This window comes from Patagioenas fasciata, chromosome 18, assembly GCF_037038585.1.
Source record: "Patagioenas fasciata isolate bPatFas1 chromosome 18, bPatFas1.hap1, whole genome shotgun sequence".
In the NCBI taxonomy this organism is placed as follows: domain Eukaryota; kingdom Metazoa; phylum Chordata; class Aves; order Columbiformes; family Columbidae; genus Patagioenas; species Patagioenas fasciata.
In genome coordinates, this window is record NC_092537.1 from 8,802,513 (window position 1) to 8,828,492 (window position 25,980).

Consider the following 25,980-nt stretch of genomic DNA (forward strand, 5'->3'; position numbering starts at 1 on the left):
GTCCCTGCTCATGGCAGGGGGGCACTGGGGGAGCTGGGAAGGTCCCTTCAACCCAAACCATCCTGTGATTCTAAGACAGGAGACTGAATACTGCAAAGCAGCACAGTGATGGTGACTTATCCCAATGCCAGCCCTTCTCTGTGGGAGATGATGTTTGTCCACCAGCCCTAGAGGCAGGGTGACCCTCTGCTGAGGACCATGAAGGCTTCTCCCTGCAGGGGAGCTTCACGTGGGGGCTGCAGAAGATGCAGTGAAATCTCAGCCCAGATTCTAGCAAAACAAACAGGAAACCAGTTCCCCTGGCTCCATGGGCAAACAGGACATGATTTGCATTAGGCAAATAAATTGAACCACACAATTAACCATCTGCCCTGGAACAGATTTAGGTTTTGCTTTAAAGCATCACTTCCAGCCTCCCTCTGCTCTCATACCCATCTGAACGCCACAGGATTCTCTAGTCGGAAACCAACGGGGATTAAATTCATTGAATCATTCCTGTAAGTAATTGGAGAGGAACATCAACGTAGGTACTACAGCCCTGGTGGCCTTTGGTCTCCCTGACTTGTTTCCTGTGGATTACGCCAATGGACAAACCACAGAACAGCTTCAACCCCTTCCAGAGTCTCCAGTTCCCACCAAAAGCCTTTACTTGCTAAAACGAGATGATTTCCTGGGAGCTGCTGAGTGCCACAACATCTTCTCGAGAAGAAGTTACCCATTTCTTCTTATTTCAAAAAAGGTTGCAGTTTTTTAAGAAATATGACTCAGTATATTTTTTTTATTCCCTACAGTTAGACATTAAGATCGGAAATACATTGCAATCAGCGCACTATATAAATAGTCCAATTTCGGAAAACAGCTCTCATGAGCAATAAAGAAACCCAATTTACTACGCACTATAATAAAAATATCTCTTTTAGCATATAAATCAAACCAAAGTGAACAGATAGAAAAAAATAAACTCAACCCCCCTGGTTTTTGCCCAAGAGCGGAGGCAGCTGGCCCTGGGGAAGGGCTCGCCTGCCCTAGATAAATATATGCAAGAGCAAATCTGTTAAAAATTGTAGCCACCACTTTGTTTTCTAAAGGTCCCAGTTTATCCTTCGTCAGAAGAAGGAGGGCTGGGGAGAGGTCGGTGAGAAACACAATCCTTTCCTGTATAAACAGTATAGCCCGTGCTGATTTTAAGTGCATCATATGGTGTATATTTTATGTGTGTGTATATAGAGAGAGAAAGAGAGATTTTTCAAGCCAGCCAGAGACATAAAGTGATCTTATATCATCTAAAACCAACAATCGGACTTGGACTTCTGGCAGTTTTCCTTGCAGTCGTCCCTGCCACCCCCAGCCCCTTCCCCCATGGTGCGTGCTGCCGTCTGCCCCCATTATTTTTCACAAAGGCATATAAATCACTGTGGAAACTCTTATTATCTTATTTTCCCTCTGCTTCCCTCTTGTCTGTTTTGAGAAAAATTAATGCATTTGTCTCCAGAAAAATGTGCAGTCTCTATAATTCAGTTTTAAAACAAGCACAACTAGCAAATGGATAGACCTCGGTTAGGAGACTCATTTTTCATGTGAGTAATTGAACCCTTCCCTTCGATTTTTCCTTTGGGTGTTAAAGACAACTGATGCCTTCCTGGAATTTGCTGAGGTCTAAGAAAGGTGGAAAGACAGACAGACAGCAAAAGATAGAAAGAAAAAGACAGAAAGGAAAAGAAAGAAGAAAAAGAGGGAAGGGAAAGGGAAAGGGAAAGGGAAAGGGAAAGGGAAAGGGAAAGGGAAAGGGAAAGGGAAAGGGGAAGGGGAAGGGGAAGGGAAGGGAAGGGAAGGGAAGGGAAGGGAAGGGAAGGGAAGAGAAGAGAAGAGAAGAGAAGAGAAGAGAAGAGAAGAGAAGAGAAGAGAAGAGAAGAGAAGAGAAGAGAAGAGAAGAGAAGCTACCAGTACACCCACCCCTAAATGGGAACTCAAATCAATACAGTTCTTCAGATAAAGTCCCTCAGACAGCGGTGTGTTTTCCCAAACCACAAAAACCACAGTCAGCTTTAAAATAATCCCCATCCCTTGTGTTGTGGGGCTCTTGGGCACACCAACAGTCTCCTCCTAAGAGCAATACGTACAACAGGCTCCTGTACAAAACCATCTGCATCCCCAGCGCAGTCCCTGGACCACATCCTCATGTCTGATCAGCTCCGAGGCCTGATTCACCACTCATGCAGAAGAAGTCAAAAATAATTCCAGAAAAGCCACAATCAAGTAAGCGCTCAGGCCAGCAAAGTCTATTGTTCCTTTGTCTCTCACCATATTATCTCTGTCCCCTGGGAGCTACATTATTGCCTGCAATATATAATGTGATTTGCTTGTTTTCCATGTCTGCCTCATTTTTCTTAGGCGCAAACACACAGGTACCTTTGGCTGTGCAGACTCACAGCGATGCATGTGTTCTGCCCATGGAAGAGGAGAAGGATGGGAGAGGAGCGAGGATGGGAATCGAAGGAGAGAGGGGAGGTGGGTGGCATGAAATGTTGCCTGGAAAATGGAAGGACACAGAAAACCATTGAATGGATGTGATTTAATTTGATTTCCTCCATCCTTCTTGCTTCTGGAGGAGAAGAAATTCTCAGAGACCAAAAATCAGGACATAGTGACTGCGGGAACTAAAGTGTCGTTAAATTAAAGCAGCTGAAGCCAGAGGTAGGGAAATACTATCAGGAATGGGCAGTGGACGCAGGAGGCTGAGACCCACCTGGGCCACTCTTGGGAGTTTTGGACACCCCTGTGTCCCTGTAGGTTAAGGGACTGACCGTGGCGTTTGTCAGAAGCGAGAAGGGCTTTCTCCCTTCTCTGCAGAGATAAAAGGATCCATCCTCCAAGGTATTGTTGTGAAATCCTGAACAATTCAACAGAGATTATTAAATTTTGGAAAATACTGTGACATGCCCTATTCTGCTGGAGATGCCGCATGTATATGTGTGTGTGTGTGTGTACATCAATGGAAAGATTTATGAAAGAGCCAGACACCTCAAAGCACCCTCCCTGCTTTTTGAGAACAGAGGTTGTTTCTTAAATTATGCTGAGAAGTGACTTCTTTATACATCACTACACATTTCCTCCTGCTGCAATGCCAAAAAAACCTCTATCTGTATTATAAAAAAGAGAGAGCCTGACCTCAGGCTGTGACAAGTTTACCCTCGGAGTTATTCTTCATCCTTCCTTGTGCCAATGCTTTGTCCTTTTGCAAAATGAAACTTTAATGGCTGGGAAAGGGCTCCCGACTTTCATTCCTGGAGCAAAGCAGTCAAGTGCAAAGAGGGCAAAAGCCTCCAGAAAATAGAAAGCTTAAAAAGATTCCTCCTAGCTTAATTTGCAAGTTGTGGGCAAGACGGGGGTTAGTGCTGAAGAAACTGTGCCGAGCAATCGCACCCTGGCCCCTCCAGCCCCTCAGTCTATTAGGGGATTTGAGCCACAGCTCACAAGGTCGCGCATTAAGAGCTCGTTTTTATTCCACCTCCTCCCAGGGAATGCATCACTGTCTGACCCGGTATCAAACAGAGTCATCTGACATATTTCAGCAAGTTTTAGCTGATAGCATATCTAAATTTCATGAGTAAATTGCACAGTGTCTAGCTCGGGTCTGGCTGGTCTGTAGGTTTGTACCACACTCACTTTCCTGTCGCTGCATGGAGGGGACACGGCAGCTGCTGCCTGGGCATTGGTGTGACACTAAGGGTTCCAAGAGTGAATCCAGCTCATTACAGTAAAACAGAAAAACAACACAAAACCAAATAAAAAAAGAGAAGAAGAGAAGAGAAAGAGAAGAGAAGAGAAATGCTCTCCAGAATATGAATGGATGAAAAGAAAACCAATTAGTGACCTCAGCTTCATGAGTCAACCTGAGTTGTTTGGCTCCAGGCCAATAAACCCTCATCTTCCTCACTCAGCACCAAACTAACATGGGCTGGGGGTTTCAGATCGGCTCCTGGGGATGATCCCCAGACCCTCCTTTCCCAGGGCTGCCCTGCTGAGAGCTCTTAAATGCAGAAAACCCTTGGCAAGGCCAGCCCTCCTCCCCCTTCATTTCTCAGCATCCACACAGAGCAGAAAACCCAGCCTGACCATGCTCTCTCCCATTGCGCTCCCTGGGGAAAATGTAAGAAAATGCAGGAAAAACTGGCCAAGCCCACACTGATGATCTCAAAGGTCTTTTCCAACCTAAATGATTCCATGGTTGTATGACACTCTTAACAGCAGCAGGGATTTCAAATCCATGCTGACCCATGGCCGTCAGGCATCTCCTGGTGGTTGGGGCACGGGGTGTCACCTTGCAGGGCAGTGGCACCACCGGGACCTTTGGCATGGCATGATCTTCCCATCCCAAAGTGGAGAGTCATGGGGGGAGCTTTGAAAAGTGATTCTGTGTCTCGGGAGCCCAGGTCTCCCCGATAAGCAGCGAGACCTGCTCTTAAGCCACTTTGAGAAGCCCAGCCAGGACCATTGGAGATGAAGATTTTGAAGTGTGATCAAAGAGACTTGCAGAGATAGCAAGGAGGATTAATGCTTTTGCAAAAACACAGAGAAAGCTTAGTTATTCCAGTGGGGTTTTTTTCAAAGGGGCCTAAGGGAGTTAGGCACTTAAATCGCACTCAGATCCTTCATTTAGTTTGCAAATCCTGCGCCGGAGTGGTGCAGAAGTGTGACCCCTGAAGCATTACTTTCCGAGTGTGTCTGTTTGAGTGAAAAGCTGAATTGATTCTGGCTGTGTTGGTGGCCCCCTGCAGCTGCTCCTGCTCCGTATCGGCGGGAGCCAGCTCACTGGTGGGAACAGTTGAGAGTACAACGTGTTTAAAGAAATAAATATGGGACCAACTACACACTGAAACCTTGAGGGTTCTGTGTTGAAGGGAAATCACTGAGAGCAGCTCCATGTCTGGGGTTAACACTGGATGCAACGTGCTGGAGAATGCTGCTCATGGCAGATCCAGGCTGTCAGACCGACCTCCAGCTGGGCGAGCAGCATCACTAGTCCTGCCCAATGGATTTCACCAGGATCTCTAAGCAAGCTGCAGGAATCACTTATTTAATGAGTTTGCTTACTCTTCACTGTTCATGTCCCCCTGTACTTTTTTTCCCTCCACTGGCAGCCTTTTACAGTTAAAAAATGTAGAAAGAAGACTGAGGGGTTCCCCAGACAGTTGCATGTTCATGGTGACTTTCAGCATTTCCACCGCCGCTGCTAATGCTCTCATGGAGGGTTACAGCTGTGGGAGAGCAATGTGGGGAAGCTGGAAAAAAAGGCACAAACAATAAACAAAGAACCCGTTCTCATGCAAATGTTCCTCACAACAATAAGAATAATAATTATAAAATATAAGACAGACTAGAAACACACACCATGGTCTGGCCACAGTGAACTTTCCAAGGCTTCCTATCAGGTCCGGGGACTTTCATTTCACCTTCTCCATCACCACAAACTGGACAGGGAGCCCCATCCAACGAGCCCCCAGCACAATGCAAATGGGTTTGGTATTGTTGGGAAACATGGCGCACATGTGATGTGCTATTGTCCCTAATTTGATTAATGAAGCGATCACGCTAACGGGGCATTCCGCACCCCCCCAGCACCTTGTTACTAACCCATGCCAGGAACTCCCCTTCAGAGCATTAATCCCCCCGTACTCTGCTTTCCCAACCTTGTCAGGTAATTGTTTATGAAAAGATGAATGTACACAATAATACTGGGTGAAGGGAGCTGATGTATGTGGTGTTAATGAATGAAATAATCAGTTTGGTAATAACTGGCATGTGTATTTGTCAAAAGGGAACCAGCAGGACATTAGCATTCTGTAGCCACCGAACCTTTATCTCCTGGGCTTGTGTTTGACAACCGCCCCCAGATAGTCCATGAATAAAATCCAGAGTAGTACCCAGACATAATTAAACTGCCAATGTGGATGTACCTAAATGAACTTGATATCTTAATGACACTAGATAGCACACGAATAATGAAGGCGGCATGAAAGGGATGTGCATAATGAACACAGACATCCCGGCTGTCGCAGAGGAGCCGCCCGTGGGGACCGTCCTTGCCAACGGTGGCCCCTGGACCTCCTCGTTAGCATGGGGGACATCGCCTGCGCTCCCACGCCATGCTGATGGAACCTGTGCCGTGGGGCTCGGATGTACCAGTGCTGGGGACAGTGCTGCCCTTGTGGGGAAATGCCTGGTTTCCTGCACTGCTGGCCGGGTTGTGACCATGTAGGACAGGGTGACACGCGGGCACAGGGCTCTCAGACCTGCCTGCTGGCACATCTCACCCTCCCTCCTCCAGAAATCCCTCCTTTGCCCCATCCTCTGCACCAAATCCTCACCGGTCCTGCTGCATCTACTCCTCCAGAGACTTGTGGTACAGTCTTGTGCTGCACAGACATGGTTTTTAGGAGCATTTAATAGGATTAAATTACCAGACATGCTCTTTTTTATTTCTTTAGCATGGAGATTGTTTTCTAGGAGAGAAGCCACTCCTTGGGGACAGGCTGCTCTGTATCCTGAGATAACTCAGCACCACGTGTGGAGCCACAACCCCTCGTTGTCCCCATCATCCATGGACGTCAAACCAGACGCACCCTCTCCCAGCACCCCTGGGTACAATCCTTGCTCTGGAGGATGCTGGGCACTCCTAAGAGCCCTCCCACCCATCCCTACAAAGCCACCCCAGTGTTACGCTCCCATTTGCTCACGTTTGCTCCCGAAAAGGCAAATTTCAGCCTCCTCGTGCAGGGAGGCACTGCGTTGGGCTCACACGCCACACGGCTCAGAAGGTAATTGCCACTTATTGCTTTAATGGCTCCAATTTTAGCAGCAAATGAGTGATGTACAGTAAGCATCAGTCTTATTAAAGAAATAATAATGGGAAATTAGAGCAGGCGCTGTGGGGAAGGAGCACTCCCCTAGTTATGAGGGATACAGCTGTGCTGGCATTTGACAGCACAGAGTCCCTGCCTGCTGCTGATCTAACTCCAAGATATTTGAATACAATAAGTTCAGCACGTAGGAAAGCAGCCGGCTCAACACGGCTCCGCTTGGTCCGTAATGACTGATCCACCGGTGGCTCAGCAATTGCTGCGAAACCAGCGTGGGAAATGTGAACTGGAACAGGTCCTATCTCCCTCTGAAAAGGAGATAAGGAAAAAACGCTTAATGAAAGTGAAAAAGTACAGCAGGTTTGGGGGAAAACAGCTTAAAAACCAGCAGACAACGTAGCCTGGACCGCTACAGGGAGAGCCGACACAGAGAGCTACCTGCCGGGGTAGCACAGCAAGTTGTGATGCAGGATGGAGTATTGAGATGGGTTAAAAAACATAACTCCTGCTTGGGCCAGAAAAGGGAAAAGGTGGCGCTGATGTGGCCCAGGGAGGTGACAGGAGAGACGTGGGCACACACCACCACCATGTCTTGAGAAACAACAGTCACCCTTAGAAAGACATCAGAGAGACAAAGCCAAAGAGCTCCATGTCCCCACCAGGTGACACCTTCAACTTACTGCACTCTGCCCCTTTACCCCTGCTGAAGGTTTGGCCCTGCCTGCCAATTATTTAACCATTGCTTTACTTCCCAGTAAAGACATCCCTGTGGTGCACCCTCATTAGACAGTAATGGTGATTTCATTAGATTAAATAACTCCGATGTCCCCCAGAGACCAACAGCACTTTAAACATAGAGCCTCGGAGTTAGAATTACTGTTATTTAACATTGATTAGATTACAAGGCAAATCAAATTTTTCCCCTAAACATATGACGGCTATGATTTGCCTGCTGGGAGACCTTGAGGACAGCATTCCTGGAAATCCATGCGAGGGGGAGAACTGTGCCTGAGTCAGCAATGTCGGGGTGACCCGCGGGCTCGTATCTGACAGCCCTTTTGCAGAGAGTGTGAATGAGGCTCGGGGGTGTCCCCGTCATCCCTGCCCTCACTGTGCTCCAGAGCCAGAGGGTCAGATTGACCCGTATCTCCTGCGTCAGCTTATCGCCCCCTCCAGCAGGAATATCACCAGGAAATAATTGGACCTTTTTGACCCATGGCCCTGCCATTAATCACTCCCTAAAGCTCCATCCTGGCCCTTTTTTTTCCCCAAGAGCCCCACAGCTCCCAGCAAGGGATGTGTCTCCGGGACCCATGTCTTCATTCACACCAGAACACCCAGCGGACTCCAGTCTGGGTCTGGACTCCTCCATCCCACTCACCCTTGGATGTCCCCATGGCGGTGACAGCCAAGAAAGCCCCTGGGAGCAGCCAGGGCTGAGCGCTGCTCTGCAGGTCACCCAGACTTGGGTTCCTTCATCTCGGTGTGGGCTTACACCAGCTTTTACAACACTGCTGGATGTGGCCGACAAAACCAAGCATTGCTGCACAGTCAGTCTTTAATAATATCCAGAGTCACTCATAATTTTAAGCCAGATTTACTCCAGAGCAAACACACCCAAATTCCTTCCTCGCCTCTGCAATCACCACCCCGATGCTTTTCCCATCTACCTTCCCAGGGTTGTAATGCAACCGAGCCCGAGCAGTTCCCTGTGAGAGGGATGCTGGGGACAGAGCTCTAGGGTGAGAGACAAATAAGCAGCAGAAGCATGTGCTAGGGAGATGCTTATATTGTCCAAAAATAAATAATTAAAAAAAGCCAGTGCTGCAATAGAATGTTTTCTGACATACCAAAGGATCCAGAGGTACACTAGGAAACCAGAGGTTCACTAGGAAACCAGAGGTTTCACATCTGGCCTGGGAAGGCTGGTGGGTCCCGATGGATAAATCAAGCCCGTGGCTTCTCTCAGCTGCTCCCTGTGTTTGTGGCTGGGGAGATGAGCTGCTGCCCTGCTGCATCCCCTGGCATCAGCAGGCAGTGATGGGAAAGCACCAGTTTCTTCCTCTCATCTCTATTTTGGGGCAGGCTAGAAGAGAGGGCAATGAAGGCTGGGTTTTACTGTTGTAAAGCCCCTTGAACAGCCAGGCTGCAGGGATGGGTGCGTGAGAAATGCAGACACATCCAGGCATCAGCTGCGACCCAGCAGTTTGCTGTCACTTGGCCAAACAACTCAATTACAATTAGGAAGCAATGAGCAGACTAAGTCTGTACAACTCTGAGGTGCAGCCTCCTTTAACCCCACAGCTCACAGCTTGGCTCGCCGACCCTGCCACATCGTGCCGTGGAGGCAGCGTGTCCCCACGCTGTGACACGGGGCTGTGACCCCCCATGCAGCCAGGGCAGAGCTCAACCTGTGCAAGTGCTGAACAAAGCGGCTCCAACGCCTCAATGGGCTTCGCCACCGGGGCTGACTGGTCAAACTCAATTACGTGCTGTGCACAGCATCTGGGTCAGGCTGCAAAGTCCTTCCCCCGTCTTGGCCCCTTCAGAGGCTCCCGGGCTAACCACTTGCACGTCCTACTAGATTTTTTTCTTTCTGAGGCTTTGCCAGAGGATTTACTGCTGCTGGAAGTGAGAGGGGCAGAGCAGCATAGAGACTTGTTGCAAACACAGCTCCGGGAGCTGAGCTCTGCTGCCCTGAGCCCAGCTGGGCTGAGCAGGGATCACACCCCATGCACGTGGAAACAACACTTAAAACTGATGTGACACTGTGTCCAACCCTCTGTGCATCCTCTCCCTCTGCCTGTGGTTGGAGCAAACACAGTCTCGAGCAGGAGATGCTGGAGGGAGGGATCCGGGTGCTCATCAACTGCAGGAAAGCCAAGTCCACCTGCACTAGAAGCATCTTTAGCAACGACCTTAGTATTTTCTTATGAGCTCAGCAGTGTAACGCCATTTCAGATATGGAGAAACGGAGGCATGGGACAGAGCAGGCCCTTGCTCACCACCACCCGGCCAGGCTGAGTGTGTCCCAGAGCATCCTTGCTGCCCTGGACATGACACAAGAGACAGCACAACAAAAATCCCATCTCCTACCCTAAGGAGGGTCTAGCCCAAGCAAGACCCTGCTACAGCTGGGACCAGTGAGGTGAGAACCAGCCACTCTGGCTCAAACAAGGAGCAGTAAGCAGCCAGACAAGAAACTCTTGGCTGTTCGATGGGCTTTCCTACCTTCAGTTCTTTGCTATGAAATGGAGAGGTTGGTGTTACTGGTCTCCTTGGAGAGACAAGTGTTGGTAGAAAGTTTTCCTTCCAGCAGCCACAGCTCAGAACTCTGTGCTCCTCCCTCCTCTCCAGCCTGCCCTGTGATGACATTTTTTCCTTTGCTTCATGACCTCTTCCTGCAGGACAGGCGATGCCACCGTCCCTGCCACATCTCTCCTGGGGGACATATCGCCCTCCAGCTACCCAAACGCACATATGGGCTGGGGTTTTAATGCTTGCTCAGACACCTCCAGCAGCCCTTTAGACCCAGCCAGGTTTGTACGGGGCTCACACCCCCATTCAGGCAGCAAAACCGTGCAGTAGATGGGCAGAAGTGAAGAACCGGGGCACTACCCATGCTCTGCTCACTGCGTGCAGTAAAATCTGGCTTTTGGGGTTTTTTTCCTTCTTTAGAGATGATGAATGAGCTAACAACCATTATCACACAGGTATGAAATTGATAAATACCAGGCAAATATTTATAGACAAATATTAATATTCACATAGCGCAGTTCAACAGTGCAGGAGGGTGGGAAGATTGCACAACGTTAGCTTTATCCCTTGCAGCGACATGCAGCTCTTGCACAGAGAAAAACCCAAACCACCTTGCAGACCAGAGGAAAGATCGTTTCCCAGCCATCAAAAGCCAGCCGCCCCGAGCCCCGTAGGGCTCTGCCAGCAGCACGGTGCCCAGCAGGTCCACAGATGGCAAACAAAGACGACTGGAGCCAGCTAAAACCGCAGAGTTAATTTTTAGGGGCAGAGACTAGAATTACCTGCGCTGGAAGTTAGCCCGGACACGGGGATTAGCACCCTCAACCCTTGTAAGAGGAGTCAGGAGAACTTTCCATGACCTTCAGCACAAGGAGCAGGTTGAGAAGTGGGGCAGCACCAGGGGGATGTGGCTGATGCTGAGGGAAGCTCAGCACATGCCGAACCCCCATCGCCTATGCTGGTATCAGCCTCCCTACCAGGATTAGAGGAGACCAACAGCAGCACCAAGCTAGATACCAAGAGGTCCTATATGCTAAAAGGTGCTGGTATGTGTTACTAGATGTTAGGATACAATACCATGAAAGCAGAAATCAAATGTTAATAACAAAATGCCACACTTGAGAGCCTGAAGATGTGAGTGTTCATGCACATAAACCACCAGACAAACATGGAAGTCAAAACAATTTGATTTGATATTTTCCCATTAAAAAAGATACCGCTAGAGAGATAAATTAATAAATAGCCAGCTTCCCATTGCGATGTCACTCTCGAACACCTCTCACCAGGGGCAGGTGTGGGAAGGGCAGTTGTGGTCGGACCTGACACAACTGTTCACATCCCAAATTCCAGCCCTTGGCTGTGCTCGGGAAGCGAAGCTGAAGAGCACGGCTGGGCCAAGAGAGGCTGCTCCATCCCCTGTCCCCAGCTGTGAGACAGGCAGGATCCCGCTGAGGCTGCTGTGCTGGCATCCATGGTCTGCACAGCTTTGTGCAAGGAAGGCAGCCGGATGCCTGGAGTTGCCCAGCTGGGATTTTCTTATGCGACACTTGGGCACGGCTGCTCAACAGAGAAGGAAACGACCACACAAGGTTTCCAAAGCTCCCTCAGGATAGCGATGGGAAGTTTCTCCTCTGTTTCCCACCAGAGATGTACTCGGCAGAGGCCTGGAGCCTGGGGGAATTTGAGCAGGGATCTTTATATCTCTGCAACAGATGGTGTCGTAACAGCAAGAGCATGTTCTGAGTCGCCTCACTTCCAGGAAGCAAGAAGGATGGTCTTGCCACGCATGAAGGGAACCGGCGATTTCTTTTGCTGAAAGATTTCCTCCTGCAGAATCGCATCATTCAATGATAGAAATGCTAAGAATAATTCACTTCCTAGAGTAACTCTATTTATATTCTCACCATGGCCACCATCCTACTCATGTACCCCCCCAGGGAGCCACGAGGGCTCAGGAGGGCACAGTTTGGAGGTTAACATGTTTAACCACAAACCGTGAAAAACTGAATTACCCAGGAGGTGGGTTATGCAGGAGACAGGCAGAGACACCGGCCACTGTCACGGTCCCCAGGATGGCCCCGGTCCTACAGACCTTGCACAAACAGCCCCACTGACCCGCACGCGCCTTTGTAAGGGGGTGAGACCCCAGCAATGCAACTTTAGCTGCAACTTAATCCACTTCCCTTCCATAATACCTGCACATAATGAGAATTTGCAAAGATTTATGGCCATAACAACCACCCCTGCTCCCCCTCGCTAGCCGCTGCTGTTTCCCTACAAAAGCAGTTTGGGTGACGTCGATATTCTCCAGGGGAAAAGCATAATTAGCAGCTCAGGACTTTTAATGCCTACGTCAGGAAGGGGGCACATGGGGGGTTTATTCTCAGGTTTTCTGCTCACTTGTTGTTCACTCTGAACTCTTTGTAAAGGCACCAGCTCCCTTCCCCCTCCCCAGACCTAACTGCTCTTATTAGAGACTTCAAAAGCTCGGGGTGAAATCCTAGCTCAGCCGCGCTGAACAGACACACTGGTGGTGATGGTGCAGCCAGACCATGGCCCCAGACCCCAGACTCAATGTAATTATTCCCAGGAGCCCTCCTCGAAGGCAGCAGAAGGACAGACTATGTGCCTAGGTGGGGATTTGCAAGATCTGACCTTAAAGGAAGACTAGCGGTTTAAGCGGGGTGAATCTGCTGCTCGTCTAAAGCATATCGCAATTTTTGCCATAAATGGGCTCTCGCCCCAGCCAGCTGGAGCTTTGCACTGCTCTTCACGAGACCCGGCTCTATGAATTTAACTGACAAAATCTTGGACAGTCGAGGCCATATTTTCAGGATTGCTCAGCACCAGCAGGCAGGGCCAGGGGAGCCCCATTTTCCAAGCACCCCAGGCCCAGGCAGAGCTATGGGGGGACAAGGAAGGTGCTGATCCCCTCCAACCCCCATGCTCCAGGGCATGAAGCCATATTGGAGAGAAGGATGGGGTCTGTTGACTTCTGAACCTCCCCAGTACATCCCCATGCACACCACAGGATCTGGCAGGAGCAGAATCCAATAAAATCCTAAGCACTTAGTTTCATAGAATCACGGAATGTCCTGAGTTGGAAGGGACCCAAAAGGATCATCAAGTCCAACTCCCTGCATAAGACAACCCCAAAATTCACACCATGTGTCTGAGGGCATAATCTTGATGCTTTCTAAGGGGAATGGGGTTAACGTCTCCTCACACACCAACTCATGAGCTCACCCCATCATCAGGAACGGACATGAGTCCTGGGTATGAACTTCTCCTCTAACAGAAAACAGAAGTGATATATATAGATGCAAAATGCTTAAAAGAACCACCAATAAGCTTTGGGGTTTATTTAAGGAGTAAGAGGGGAAAGAGCCCAGTCCCAGCTCTTTGCAGACAGATCTTGCTCGGGGTGTGTGTCTGGATGGCGCCATCCATCAGGTGGGCACACCAGCTGCCAATCCACCTAGCCATGAGAGGACAGCGAGCCAAAGCTGTGCCAAGGCTACAGGACCTCTGCCAGCAGCTCTGGTGGGGTTCAGCTGCTTTGGCTGTTATTTAACCCACAGCACAGCCCAACAAGCTCAGACTCCATATAGCACCTCATCTCTGTGCTGGAGAGAGGTGCTGCAGAGTCACCACGCTGCTGTCCCACCCTGCAGCACAGTGACATTCCTCATGCATTACAGATGGCCAGACTGAGGCACACCATGACATCCCCCCAGCAGCAAGGTGCCAGCCTTCAAGCTATTTCAAATCTTTACCAAAATGCCTTGGAGTATCTGAGTCCAGGTGACACACAAAGGCAGCAGCAAAGCACGTGAGCCACAGAGCCACTTAATATCTTTTTATAACAGACTCAATGACCCCAGCCCTGATCTCATCATCATTTCCAACAAGTTTCTTCTTCCTCTTGCTGTTCCCCAGCAAGGAGAGGTTCCCTTAACCACCTCAACTCCCACCTCATCTCCAATGACTCCTTGACCAGGAGACCCAGGCTGTCCAACCAACAATCACTCATTTTTGTGCCGATCTCAGCCCATCTCCATCTGTTGTTTACAGCGAATCACCTGCACTTTGGGGCCAAGACCATCTTTTGTTCCCTTTTTATATAGCACCTGGCACAATGAGCTCGGTACGGGGAGGTATCTGATTACACAGCTAATAAATAAACAAGGACCTTGATCCTCTTCAGCATGTGGTTGTCCAAGGCTGCAATTTCCAGAGAAACTGCTGCAGGCTGTGCTTGATGCAATTAGTGTTTGGGAGATGAGATGTTCCCAGGACAAGGAGCCAGCGCTGCTAAACCAGACCTTCCTACAAGCACAGCAGAGAGTGTAAAACCCAAACTGGCTCAAACTCAGTGTCCAATGGCACAACCCTTGTTCTGGCTGGACACACCCTGAATGCAGTCAAAGACCTGGTGTTTCTTGCAGGGGTTGCAAGGATGGCTGAAAAAGGTGGGGGATAAAATCACTATAGAGCAACTACTGCTACAGCATCTCCCTCCAGCAGAGGTTTTACAACAAGACCTTTCTCCTGATGGCCACCTGGTCCTGATCCAGCTTTCATGAACTGTACTCGCTCCCCTAAGTCTCCCCTGGCATTATCCACACACTCCTGCTCCCCACGCCTATGCTCCTATCCTCACTTCCATGGCTACAAAGCACTCACAGGCTGTGCTGCTGAATTACAGTGACCACAAAACCCCACGGACCTCCTGGCCATCCACTGATACAGGAAAGACCCAACTCCTCCAGCCCCAGGGCCCTGATTTCACCAGGATCTGAGACACAGAGGACGGGAAATGGCTCGAGGTAGGATGCAGCTGCTCACAGCTACTGTATGCACATTCCCCCTAAAGAAACCTCCTTTTCCTCCATCCCAGATCTCTTAAGCACCTGAGATGTTCTCTGTTCCCTTTGACTCAAAAAAATCAGTGGTTGCCTAGAACAGAAAGAAGGAAAAACAGAACAGAATTGGAGAAAAATCCCAAGAGAACGCTAATTAGGAGACAGAACTCCCCAGCTCTGGAAGCATCGGGGAGGAGTGATACTTAAATTTCCAACCTGACGGAGTAACTTTGAATTATCTTTCATCTTCCCCTGGATCGGGTGTAATCTAATGACATTAGCTTGGCTTCGCTCTAGTGAAATTGGCATCGGTGCTACAGAGGCAGAGAGATTAAAACATATGAAATAAATGTTCCTGGGGTGACTGACAGTATAATGACATTCCAACAGGCAGCTCCATCAGCGCGAGACTAACAAAGGATCAGAGGGAACCAGGCAGACTTGCAATATCACCCGCAAATACAGTTTTGTACTTGAATGACTTAGCTCCTATTCCTGGAGTTTTCCCCAGGCAGTATACAGCTGTATTCGAGGTGGGGGATGGCAGCTGAACTCTATTAAAACCCATGGTCACCTGCTATTGAACTCTGTTGGCTCAATAGCCTTGTTCAGGGCTGGAGGGGAGGTTTCTGCACTGGGAAGTCAATGCGAGCATTGTGGGCTGCCCCCTCCTGCCTTTTGTCCCTGTACGAAGAGAGGGCTCGCAAACCCAATATGGAGAAAGCTGCTTTCGGCACACAGCGTCCCTTGATATTCAACCCACACACGGGCACGCACGGAGGTGTCACACTTACCGAATTCAATCACTCGGATTGTTTTTTATGAAGTCAGTAGGACAGCTGCCTTCTTACGCAGGCACGGCTCAGGCTGTAAGAGCCGAGTGATTATTCCACTTGATTTAACGGACAGCGTTTTCCTGCATTCTGTGGCACCCCAGAGGGTGACAAGACTTTCACACTGCCCTACAGGTACCAACCATCCAATTGGCCGCTTTGGGAGCATCATCCTGCTGCTGCAGCCACAGCTCAGCCCCTGTTCATCCACCCTCATGCCATATAATAAGCGGCTATTACTGGAGCTGCTCTTGTTTCCCAGAGGCACTGGAGTCCCCTCTATGCCCCAGACCTGCCACAGTCCTGGTGTGGCACCCTAGTGACAGCCCACCTCTGCGCTCTGGTGACAATGGCACTATCACCCACAAAGGCTGGCTGGCTCTTCTCTGTTTGCAAGCCTGTGTTGCTGCAAACACCCAAGAGCTTTTTGTTCCCTTGGCCAGGGCGCTCGCTGCCCGCGCCGGCTTCCTGCGGGCGCTGAAAGCGAACCCAACTGTTTATACCTCGTAATGATGCTGTTTAGTCTGACTGCTGGGAAACAGAAATGCACGTGAAACCTAAGCTGCCGATGCCAAAGATAAGGAATCAGGACCCCTGGCAAACATCTGGCCATTTCCTCGGCACTGAACCCTCATCAAAGATTACAACAAACCCATGGAGAGAGACAGATATGTTTTTAAATGAGTATTTATAACAGGCTGGTAACTGGTTACCAGCGAGCTGACACTGCAGCTCTGCCATCATGCCGGGACTCCGTGTGTTAGTAAAGATTACTCATACAAGCAAAGCCAGCAAGATTAGGTCTCAAAGGAATAATCTCATACAAAGAATTCACTGTACCTCAGCCTCCACAGGGCTAATAAAAAAAAAAAAAGAGATGAAATTCAGTACATCAAATACCAGAACAAACAAACTGTAGCAATTAATGGGAGAGCTCATGTACCAAATGCTAAAACATAATGATCACACAAACAGCCTGCAGGGCAGCACCTCGAATGAGTAAGAGCTGCAAGATCAAGACCAAAACCTCTGGAAAATTAAATCCCCTACACTGAGGGCTGTATTATGCCCTGAATGCTGGTGGCTCCTTCTCTGTCTAGGTCTGCACTCCTCACCCAGGCACCGCTCCCAGAAGCGGGTCTATCCCACTGCCATCTGCTCCTCAAGGCTTCCAGAGCATCTTTGATAAATGAGCTTTTCTGCATAGCCACCATAAATTTCAGTAGATGCCATCCCAAAGCCACGTGTTTATTTTTCAAAGTCAAGACTTGATTAAAGTTCTTGAGGTTTTTCAGATTCGTTTTTAATGTTTCCTTTCTGATACAGGGTCAGCATGGGGAAATTGGATAAGCACAGACTAAAAATATAATTCTGTAGACAGCTTCAGCCCACACAAAAGGAAATTTTTCTTCTCGGAGAAGCCACACTCTGCTGCCTGCAAAAACCCAGCGTGTTTCTGACACTGGCAGATACACAAGGAAGCTCATCACTTCCACGTGTTAAGACTTTTACATAAACACTCGGACCGTCAGTACTATCCTACTCCACATTTCAATACTGTCACGGCAAGCTGAGCCAAAATCATCCTCTCCTCTCTGCTAATAGCTGGGCTTAACATGAAAGTAAAACAAGCTCCGGGGGTACCCGAAATCCTCTCCTTTTTGCTTGTTCATTCAAAAAAGCCACAAACACAGACACGCTCTGGGAAAGAGCAGTTTCGCCCCCACCCTAACCCAATCCTTCCCATAGGAATCTGCCAGAAGACGTTCCTCTATTAACTCTAAAACACACACGGAAAACATTTAATGAGAATCCTGCCCCTTGGCTTTAACGTTTACTGTCTTGTTTTAAAGGGAATACCTTTTATTTGGTTTAATGAAACACTAATTAATTCAAGGAAGAACCCCATCTACCTTTTTGCTCATTCTTTAGACGAGGTGAGTGTATGGGTTGCGCTCCTGGAACTGACATTTTTGGTTACTCATTAGCAGGCTGCTGAAACATTTGCATGGGCAATCTGTTTTTTTCTCCACATTGGACACAGGAAAGCTGCTTTTAACGGCTGCATCTCTGGGCTGGGAGTTGCAGGACTTGATGACACGATGCTTTGCAAGGGAAGGCAGCTGGGGCTCAGATGAGAGTTAGGATGAGCCACAGATTTTGCAAAGCTCCTATGCCCGAGAAAAGCCAGGGAGCAGCAAGATGTTGGGGGACCTGTGCTCCTCGGGCGTGGTTGGGGGGGTGGTGAGCTCTGACACAGCATCCCTGTGTAGTCGCCTGGGCTATGGGGCACCCACTACTCTTCCCGTTGCCCCCCACCCCGCTACAGGAAGGCACCCACAGGGAGACCCCGCACCAGGGCTGGGTGTCAGCGGGAGAGGAGGGGTGGGGGATCAGGGGATGGGTGGCAGGGAGCAGGGAAGAGGATCTGGGGGAAGAGCGGGGCTGGGGATTTGGGAGCAGGGATGGGAGAAGGGGTGGAGAGAGGGAGGATGGAGAGGAGAGCATCTGGGGAATCGGGAAACGGAGACGGGGGTTGGGGGACCTGGAGAGTGACAAAAGCGTTGGCGAGTGGGTCTGGGGAGCGAGGCAGCGGGGCTGGAGGTCGGGGAGACGCGGCTCCGGGAACGCGGTGGGCGGCGGAGGGGCTGGGCGGCCAGCGGGGGGCACTGCCGGCCCGGCCATGTCCCCGTCCCCGCCGCGGTGCCACCGCCCGCCCTAGCCCGTCCCGTACCTGTACCAGGCGAGTCCCCGCTCGTAGTTGCGGTCGAAGAAATGGGGTTCGGCGCCGACGGCGCGGACGTCAGGGTGCACCCGCAGGAACTCCAGCAGCGCCCGCGTCCCCCCCTTCTTCACGCCGATGATGATGGCCTGAGGCAGCCGCTTGCTGCCCTCGCCCAGCAGCAGCGTCAGGGTGCCGGGCGTGCCCGCCGTGCTGCCCCCGCCGCCGCCCGAGCCGCCGGCCCGGCTCCCACCGCCCCCGGCCGGCACCTCCTCGCCCGGCGCCGCCTCCTGCCGCCGCCGCCGCTGCTTGAGCCGCTGCAGCAGGCGCTTCCGCCGCGCCGCCGCCGCCTGCCAAGGGGGCAACTCGGCCGAGCCCCCCAGGTACCCGCCGCCACCGCCCTCCTCCTCCTCCGAGGCGGCGCCGGCGGCGATGATGGGTCCAGGCAGGGTCTGGCAGCGGTCGGCCAGGCAATAGAAGACGTAGAGGGACATGAGGAGGGAGCAGAGCATCACCAGGAACTTCTTGAAGATGCTGCGGGGCAGGGGCTCGGCGGCGGGGGCGGCCGCCGCGCTCACGGCCATGCTACCCCGAGGCGGCGGCCGGGCGCCTTGGCCATGCTCCGCGGCCGCCCCCCGGCGCGGCCCCTCCGCGCAGCGCTCAGCGGTGCCGGGGGGCTGCGCGCTGCCGCATCCCCAGCGCGGGGGCCACGGCGCGGCGGCGCTTCAGGGGGGCATCCCCCAGCTGGGGGGGGCCGGGAGCCGCCGCCACCGCCCCCGCTGCTGCTCCGGGGCCGGGCGGGGACGCGGTGCCGGGAGCCGCCGGCGCTGGGGGCTCGGTGCGGGGCTCCCACGTGCGGCGCTTGCCGCGGCAAACTTCGGCGGAGACATCGCCGGGCGCGGGGCGGAGCGGGGCGGGAGAGGCGGGGCAACGGCGCGGAGGGGGCGGGGGGGCAGAGCCGCCCCCTGCCCGGCCCCGGCACAGCCGCGGGGAAGCCGCTTCCGAGCCCCTTCGGGGAGAGCGGGGTGCGGGGGTGACCCGGGAGCCTGTTCCGGGGGATACAGGGATGCCCCAGAGGCTCTCCCGGGGCGTGCAGTGATGCCCCAAAGGCTCTCCCGGCGGGTGCAGCGATGCTCCGGAGGCTGTCCCGGGAGTAGAGGTGTCCCCAGAAAGCTGACCCGGGGGGTGCGGGGATGCCAAGGAGGCTGTCCCGGGAGCAGAAGGGTCGCCGGGAAGCTGACGCAGGGAATGTGGGGATGTCCCGCGAGTCAGAGGAGATCTCAGCTCTCTCCATCTTTTCCCTAGGTGCTGACTTTTTCCAGCCGCCCGCTGGAGGTGCAGTGGGAAATCAACCCCGCTGCCCTCAGACAGGTTCATTTGTGAGCCGAACTCCGCAGGACTTTTCCTTAAAGCGTATGCAGTGTGATGAGACCGTGATGTCCATCTGACCTCACTCTGTCCACCTTTCTGTCTGTCCACTCAGATTTTTGAACTACCTGCTTTCCATCCCTCTGGTACCTGAGCACAAATTCCTGATTTGTCTGCCGATATTATCCACCCCTGTATACACAAATACCTTGAACGGAAGAATAGTTCCCCTTCGAATTGGTCAAACTGCTGACCTGGGTGTAAAATATATTTGCAGGCTTACAGCCAACAGTTCGACTAAGCACTGTACTGAATACAGTGCGGAAAAAACCCTGAAATCAGACTTTTCCCCACTCGCTTGAGCAAATTACCTCTAGGCTGGCTGCAGAATCTGGCTCGGAGTTGGTAAGAAATATCTACAAACACAACATGATATTGCTCTCAGAATTTGCTCTTCTCCTTTGAGAGTACATAAAATGTGGAAATAGCTATCAGCTTCATGCCTCGGCTGCCTGATTCTAAGGACTTCATTATTTCATTGCCTGTGGGAATGTCCTTTTAATTTGAAATGTTTGTCATAGATTATAGAATTTTTAAACAAACTTGCACATGAAACACTTGACTTAGATCTTTTTTTTTTCCCCTCTGTTTGGTGTGGACCTAGCTGAGGAATTAAACTTCAACTACTTGGAAATAAAGCTGGTGTATGCACAAATTATTCAATGAAAAAGGGGGGGAAATTGCAATGAATAATAATGAGCCATCTGCAGAGCTGGCTGGCAAGTAAAAATGTGTTTCCAAATAGTAAACAGGCCAAAATTAATAACAAATGTTATTTGCAAGGAATTATTTTATTAGATCTTCTCCCAACTTTATTACATTTTTCCTCTCTAAGCAAAGAAACTTATCTTGAATATATGGATTTCCATATCTATACCCAGTCCAGCCACAACGCAGCCAGATCACTTTATCTAAAATTAGTGTGTGTAATTCCAACTCGATATGTTTGGTGACTTCAAGAAACTGTAGCGTTTCAGGTATTTCAGTGCTTCAACATGTAAGTAGATGCCTGGTGTGATTTACAAAAGGCTATAAGCAGGTTAGGCCCCCAGCACCTCTAGGCAACTACTTACATCATTATGAACCTAAATGCCTTTATAAATCTGCGCTGTGATCCGCAGCTCATTGAAGCCAATGAAAAGACTGTGCTGACATCAATGGGCTTTGGAGTGGGCCCTGCAGAAGGAGCACGATCAATGCAAAGTGGTTTGACTTCTTTATGCTGGTTATTATGATACTTTTTTTTCCTAGACACTTAGAACAATGCTACATTTTCTGTTTGAATAAATGGTCATTTCAAGCAGGGAAAACAAGAAAAGAGAAGTAAAATCGTTGTGAAACAGTGCAGAGGGTTGATGTGTGTGTATCTGCTGTGATGGTATCACAGGACTCACATTTGCTGCTTTTTTTCCTGGAAATATTGGTGAGAATCTCAGCTTCCCGTTAAAAAGTCACCAGTTGCCTAGGGAAAATATGACCAGAGTCTATTTTAAAAGTTTCGGTGTCTAGAAAGCAATAAGCCAAATATATCTGTATTTAAAACAGCCTTACTATATTTAAGGCAATCTTGTGATTTTTTTCAGAACCTGACTCACTGTTCCTGCCTGCTGGGGCTGAAGGCACCGGGGGCTCCGGCAGCAGAAACAGCTCTCAGAGAAAAGAGGTGTCTGACCTGGTTCAACGGGCAAGACAGGGAAATAAGATAGCAAATAGCTTCACCCCTCTGTACCCCATATTGCTACGGACTCTGCTAGTGCAGCTGCAAATACGAGAGTCCACTGAGGTTTATTGGCAGACTGGTTTTGTCCTTATTTTTAGATGAGTTTCTCTTGGTACAAAGACCATTTGGTGAACGCTGTACTATAAAGCTAGAAAAATTGAGCGGCTGATGTCATGACATCCAGTTCTGAGAATTTACACCTCTTATCTCTTTTAGCCCTAATGCCAAAATAACCCTTCTCAGGGATAACGTGGGTTTTTTTAATGACTTAGATGCTTGGAGCAAAAGGTGATTTCCATTTTACTCAGCCTCTTACACAACTGACTTAACGTTTTCAGTGCAGCTTCTTTCTTTTCCCCTTAAATTTATTCCACGCTGATCAATCTCCCTATTTCAAAGCATTTCGCTATACCCCATCCCAGACCCCAGCATCCCTTTCCCGCAGCCTGGCAGCAGCAGGGTGCCCTGGGGGGTCCGGGGGAGCTCCGGTGCTGTGGTGGGTGCAGGGGTGCGCGGTCACCCTCCCCGGTGGGCTGCAGGCGGGGGCAAGCGTGTCTGTCGGGGCTCGCAGTGCTGCACGTCGTGACTCACGGCTCCCTGGCACCGGCCCCGCTGCTGGCGCAGGCTCAGCCCGGGGATGGTCCTGGCAGCTTCTCCTCTGTGGTCCTGTTTGCACTTGTTCCTGACTTTGCTCAGTTGTTCCTTTCTCCTTTTATCTATTTCTGATTTAATTGCTTGTCCTCCTCCTGCTCCCCCCAAGGAATGCTCTGCTGCACAGGGCGTTTCTGGTGCTACTTCTGAGAGCAAGTGGGACTCTTCACCCAGCACAGCTGGTGCCTCAATCCTCCTCCACCACCATAGCCCTCACCCATTGGTAAGGTTTCCTATTCCAAACAGGCTGTTTTCAGATGCCCTTCTTTTGGGATCCCTTCACGAGGCATCACAGAAACACACCTGCTTACCAGGAGAGCCCTTTGGCACGCAAGTCTGCAAAAGTTTAAACTCAGCAACTGAAATCCTCTGACACTTTGGCAAACAAGAGCTGAAGGTTTTGCTTCCACCATCTGATACTTCCAGGTGCTCCTGCGCAATTGGGCAAGTGGAAAGCACCCAGCTTGGATGCCTCATGTGTGCACAGCCTGCGCCAGCCCCACGGGGACAGCTGTATTTTTTCCCCTTTCCTGCTGACCCGTAGCATAGATGGGATCAGGGGTTAAACTGGGAGTATGGTGGAAAAGGGACCGGGGGAGCCCGAGGCGAGCGCAGCTTAACAAGTGATTATAAGGTCTGAAGGCAAAGGGAATCGCTGCCTGTCAGGAAACTGTTGCTGAAGAAAACATCCCATTGTAGTGGGGAGGTGGAGTATGGGACAGCGGAGAGAGAACCAAATTGATAACCGAGGGGTGATGTGACCCCGCATGGGCTCCTACAACAAAAGCCCCTTCATCTAAAATGAATTGGAACAATAGCTGATGGGGACAGGCCAGCAGTGACGAGGATCTGAGAGCTCAAGTAGAGGGAGCAGTCAATGGCGGGTCCTGTTTTACCCAAATCCTCTATTGATCTTGGTAATCTCCTGGGCCTTCCCCCCCCTTGAAATCACACAGAAAGTTCAAGGACTTTTTGCCTTTGGATTGTAGGGACATGCATTGTCCTCAAGAGTCAGCAGGACCGGCAGCCAGCGAGGTGTGGCGGGGGAAGGCTGGTGGGAAATGCCCTGGAGCGGGACCGGGATGCCAGGGATGAGCTGCTACCCTCACCTGGGCAGCCCTGGGGTGTCTCCAGCCCCAGACTGGCAGAGGTGGCAGAAGGACCATGGCTGGTGTCCTCATCCCAGTGCTCTCTGGCTCCTGGGTGGGTTTTGGCTCCACCAAACTTTTTCACAGAATCACAGACTGGTTGGGGTTGGAAGGGATCTCTGGAGATGATCCAGTCCAACCCACCTACTAAAGCACGGTCACCAGAGCAGATCGCACAGGATCACGTCCAGGTGGGTTTCGAATGTCTCCGGAGAAGGAGTGTGAGTGGATGTACAGAGCCTGGCGCAGCCAGGTTCCAGATGAAGCCTCCTGTTTTATTAAAAAAGGAACTGTGGTCTTTCTCTTAGGGGGTCTGCAGAGCCCTTGTTAGGCGCAGCGTGTGCTCAGGGTGTACAGGGCAGCAGCACAGCCGAGCGAGCACTGGGACTGGGAGCTGCATCCCCACGGAGCATCACCGCAGGTAGGGGCAGGTGCTGGAGACACGTGGGAGAGCGGAGTAGAGTCTCCAGTGCTGGGCATTTTGTTGAAAAGGTATCCTGAAATACTGAGCAATAGACACTAAAAATGTAGGGATGGGCTTTTTTTTTTTCCCTTTTTTTTTGAGAGGCAAGAGTATCCACAGGAAATATAATATAGACCAGGAAAAAAAAAAAGCTTTGAGGGAGTATTTTCATCCTACACTCACTTAACCTGACAAAATGGTTTATCCTCTTGCAGAATATGCAATGCCTGCACCCAGAAAGCAAACAGATCTGTGAGCAGAAAGCGGATGAAATCTTAGTCTTGGTTTGGCTGAGGCAGGAGGAAATGTATCTCTGTACCTGACGTCTGAACGTGGCACGCTGTCCACCTTGTACCTGATACCTCCTGCCCAGCAGGATGGAGAACAAGCCAACTTCATTAGAGAGCTGGCACAAGATGTGAGGACATCTGGGAGGCGTTGGATCGGGAGCATGAATTAATAAGAACCAGTAAGAGAAGGAGACTGACTGGGATTCAGAGCCCCGACGGGAGCTTGGGGCTGCCCGGCTGCTGTGGGAGGGTAGGGATTTCTGGACCTGCCCTTCCCAGCGTGGCCACCATGCTCAGGGTGATGCATCTGCCACAAAGGTGGTGAGAGCATGGCCTGGAGCTGGGTGCTTCATCGTGTGCAATATACTCTGGGGAGCAAAACGCCTGATGTTTAAATGATCCCTGTTTGTCCTTTCCTGAGATATATGGGCTGATGATTTATCTGGAGAGTGTCTGCAGCTTGTTAACAGCTCAACCTCCCATGAAAGCAGTTGCATCGGTGTTTTCCAAAGACTGGCATGGGCTATGGACCCTCCAGGGCCAGAAGGACTGATCACACCTCTCCCTGGTTTATTGAATTCACAGCTCCCAGTTGTGGTTTTGATGGCCTCAGCTAGTGACGCCTACTTCACACAGCAACCTAAGGGGACTGGACCTGCATCTGGGATAGAATCATAGAATCATTTTGGTTGAAAGGAACCCTCAAGATGATCCAGTCCAACCGTAACCCAACCCTTGCACTGCCCCATGTCCCTGAGAACCTCATCTCCACGTCTGTTCAACCCCTCTAGGGATGGTGACTCCACCACTGCCCTGGGCAGCCTGGTCCAATGCCCCACAGCCCTTTGGGGAAGAAATTGTTACCAAGATCCAATCTGAACCTCCCCTTGTGCAACTTTGGGCCATTTCCTCTCATTCTATTGCTTGTTACTTGGAGAATGGACCAGCACCTCCCACGGCTCCAATCTCCTTTCATGCAGTTGTAGAGAGCAAGGAGGTCTCCCCTGAGCCTCCTTTTTCTCCAGGTTGAACCCCCCAGTACATGAAATAATAATAACAATGGTGTGATAGCCGAGGGTCGTGCCCCCAGCCCGCGGCGCAGGGTGAGCTGTGCAGCACCCTGAGCAGCGGGTCCATTAGCTGGGCTGGCAAACCGAGATAATGAACGTCTCCCCGGAGTTCCCAAGGGTCCTCAGCCACTGCAGGCAAATATTTACAAGAGCTTTCCAAGGGAAACCCATAAACTGCTCCCTGGTACAGCTCTGAGGCTCACTCCAGACAGCTATATTAGCTGGAACATGAAGTAGTTACACTCCTGCTGCTCTTCCAGTGCTTTTGAAACAGATACTTGTCTCTTTTATTACCTTTGTTTGTGTCTCATTTTATTTGTGCGCTGCGGGCTTCATTGTGCTGGGTTTGATACAGTTGTGACTGGTTACAGGTTGGAACAACAATAAATACCTTCTAGGACTTTTGTGCTTTTTAATATTATTCTCTACTTTTTTTAAAAAAATGCCAAACTAGACAATGAAAACAATACAGGGAAAATTAAACCCTAAATCTGCATTTATGGTTCTGTATTAAAGGTGCGGGGAAGCCTGATTTCCAACTGTTGCTTTGGGGGAAGGCTTGGCTTTCATGAAGATGTACTCAGTAAGGTTTTCCTGGTTCAGGATGGACAGGCCAGCCACAGAAAATGTCCCCAAGGACCAGGCTGGGGACAAGGTACCCCATTTGTGGAG

General features: G+C 50.6%; 1 protein-coding gene and 1 long non-coding RNA gene across 2 annotated transcripts in view; one reads left to right on the forward strand and one right to left on the reverse strand.

Moving 5' to 3' along the window:
- The window catches only part of LOC136109823 (heparan sulfate glucosamine 3-O-sulfotransferase 3A1-like), a 32,502-nt gene extending 13,171 nt beyond the window's left edge, over positions 1-19,331 (reverse strand). Inside the window, exon 1 of the mRNA XM_065852767.2 lies at positions 18,551-19,331. Coding sequence (XP_065708839.1) covers positions 18,551-19,122 — 572 coding nt within the window. The 5' untranslated portion in view covers positions 19,123-19,331. The remainder of the gene's footprint in view (positions 1-18,550) is intronic.
- A 174-nt stretch (positions 19,332-19,505) lies between these two features.
- Positions 19,506-25,661, forward strand: LOC139829350 (uncharacterized). The gene is made up of 3 exons (XR_011741793.1): positions 19,506-23,676; positions 23,794-23,906; positions 24,164-25,661. It is a non-coding gene; the product is annotated as an uncharacterized lncRNA (long non-coding RNA).
- Positions 25,662-25,980: the final 319 nt, after the last annotated feature.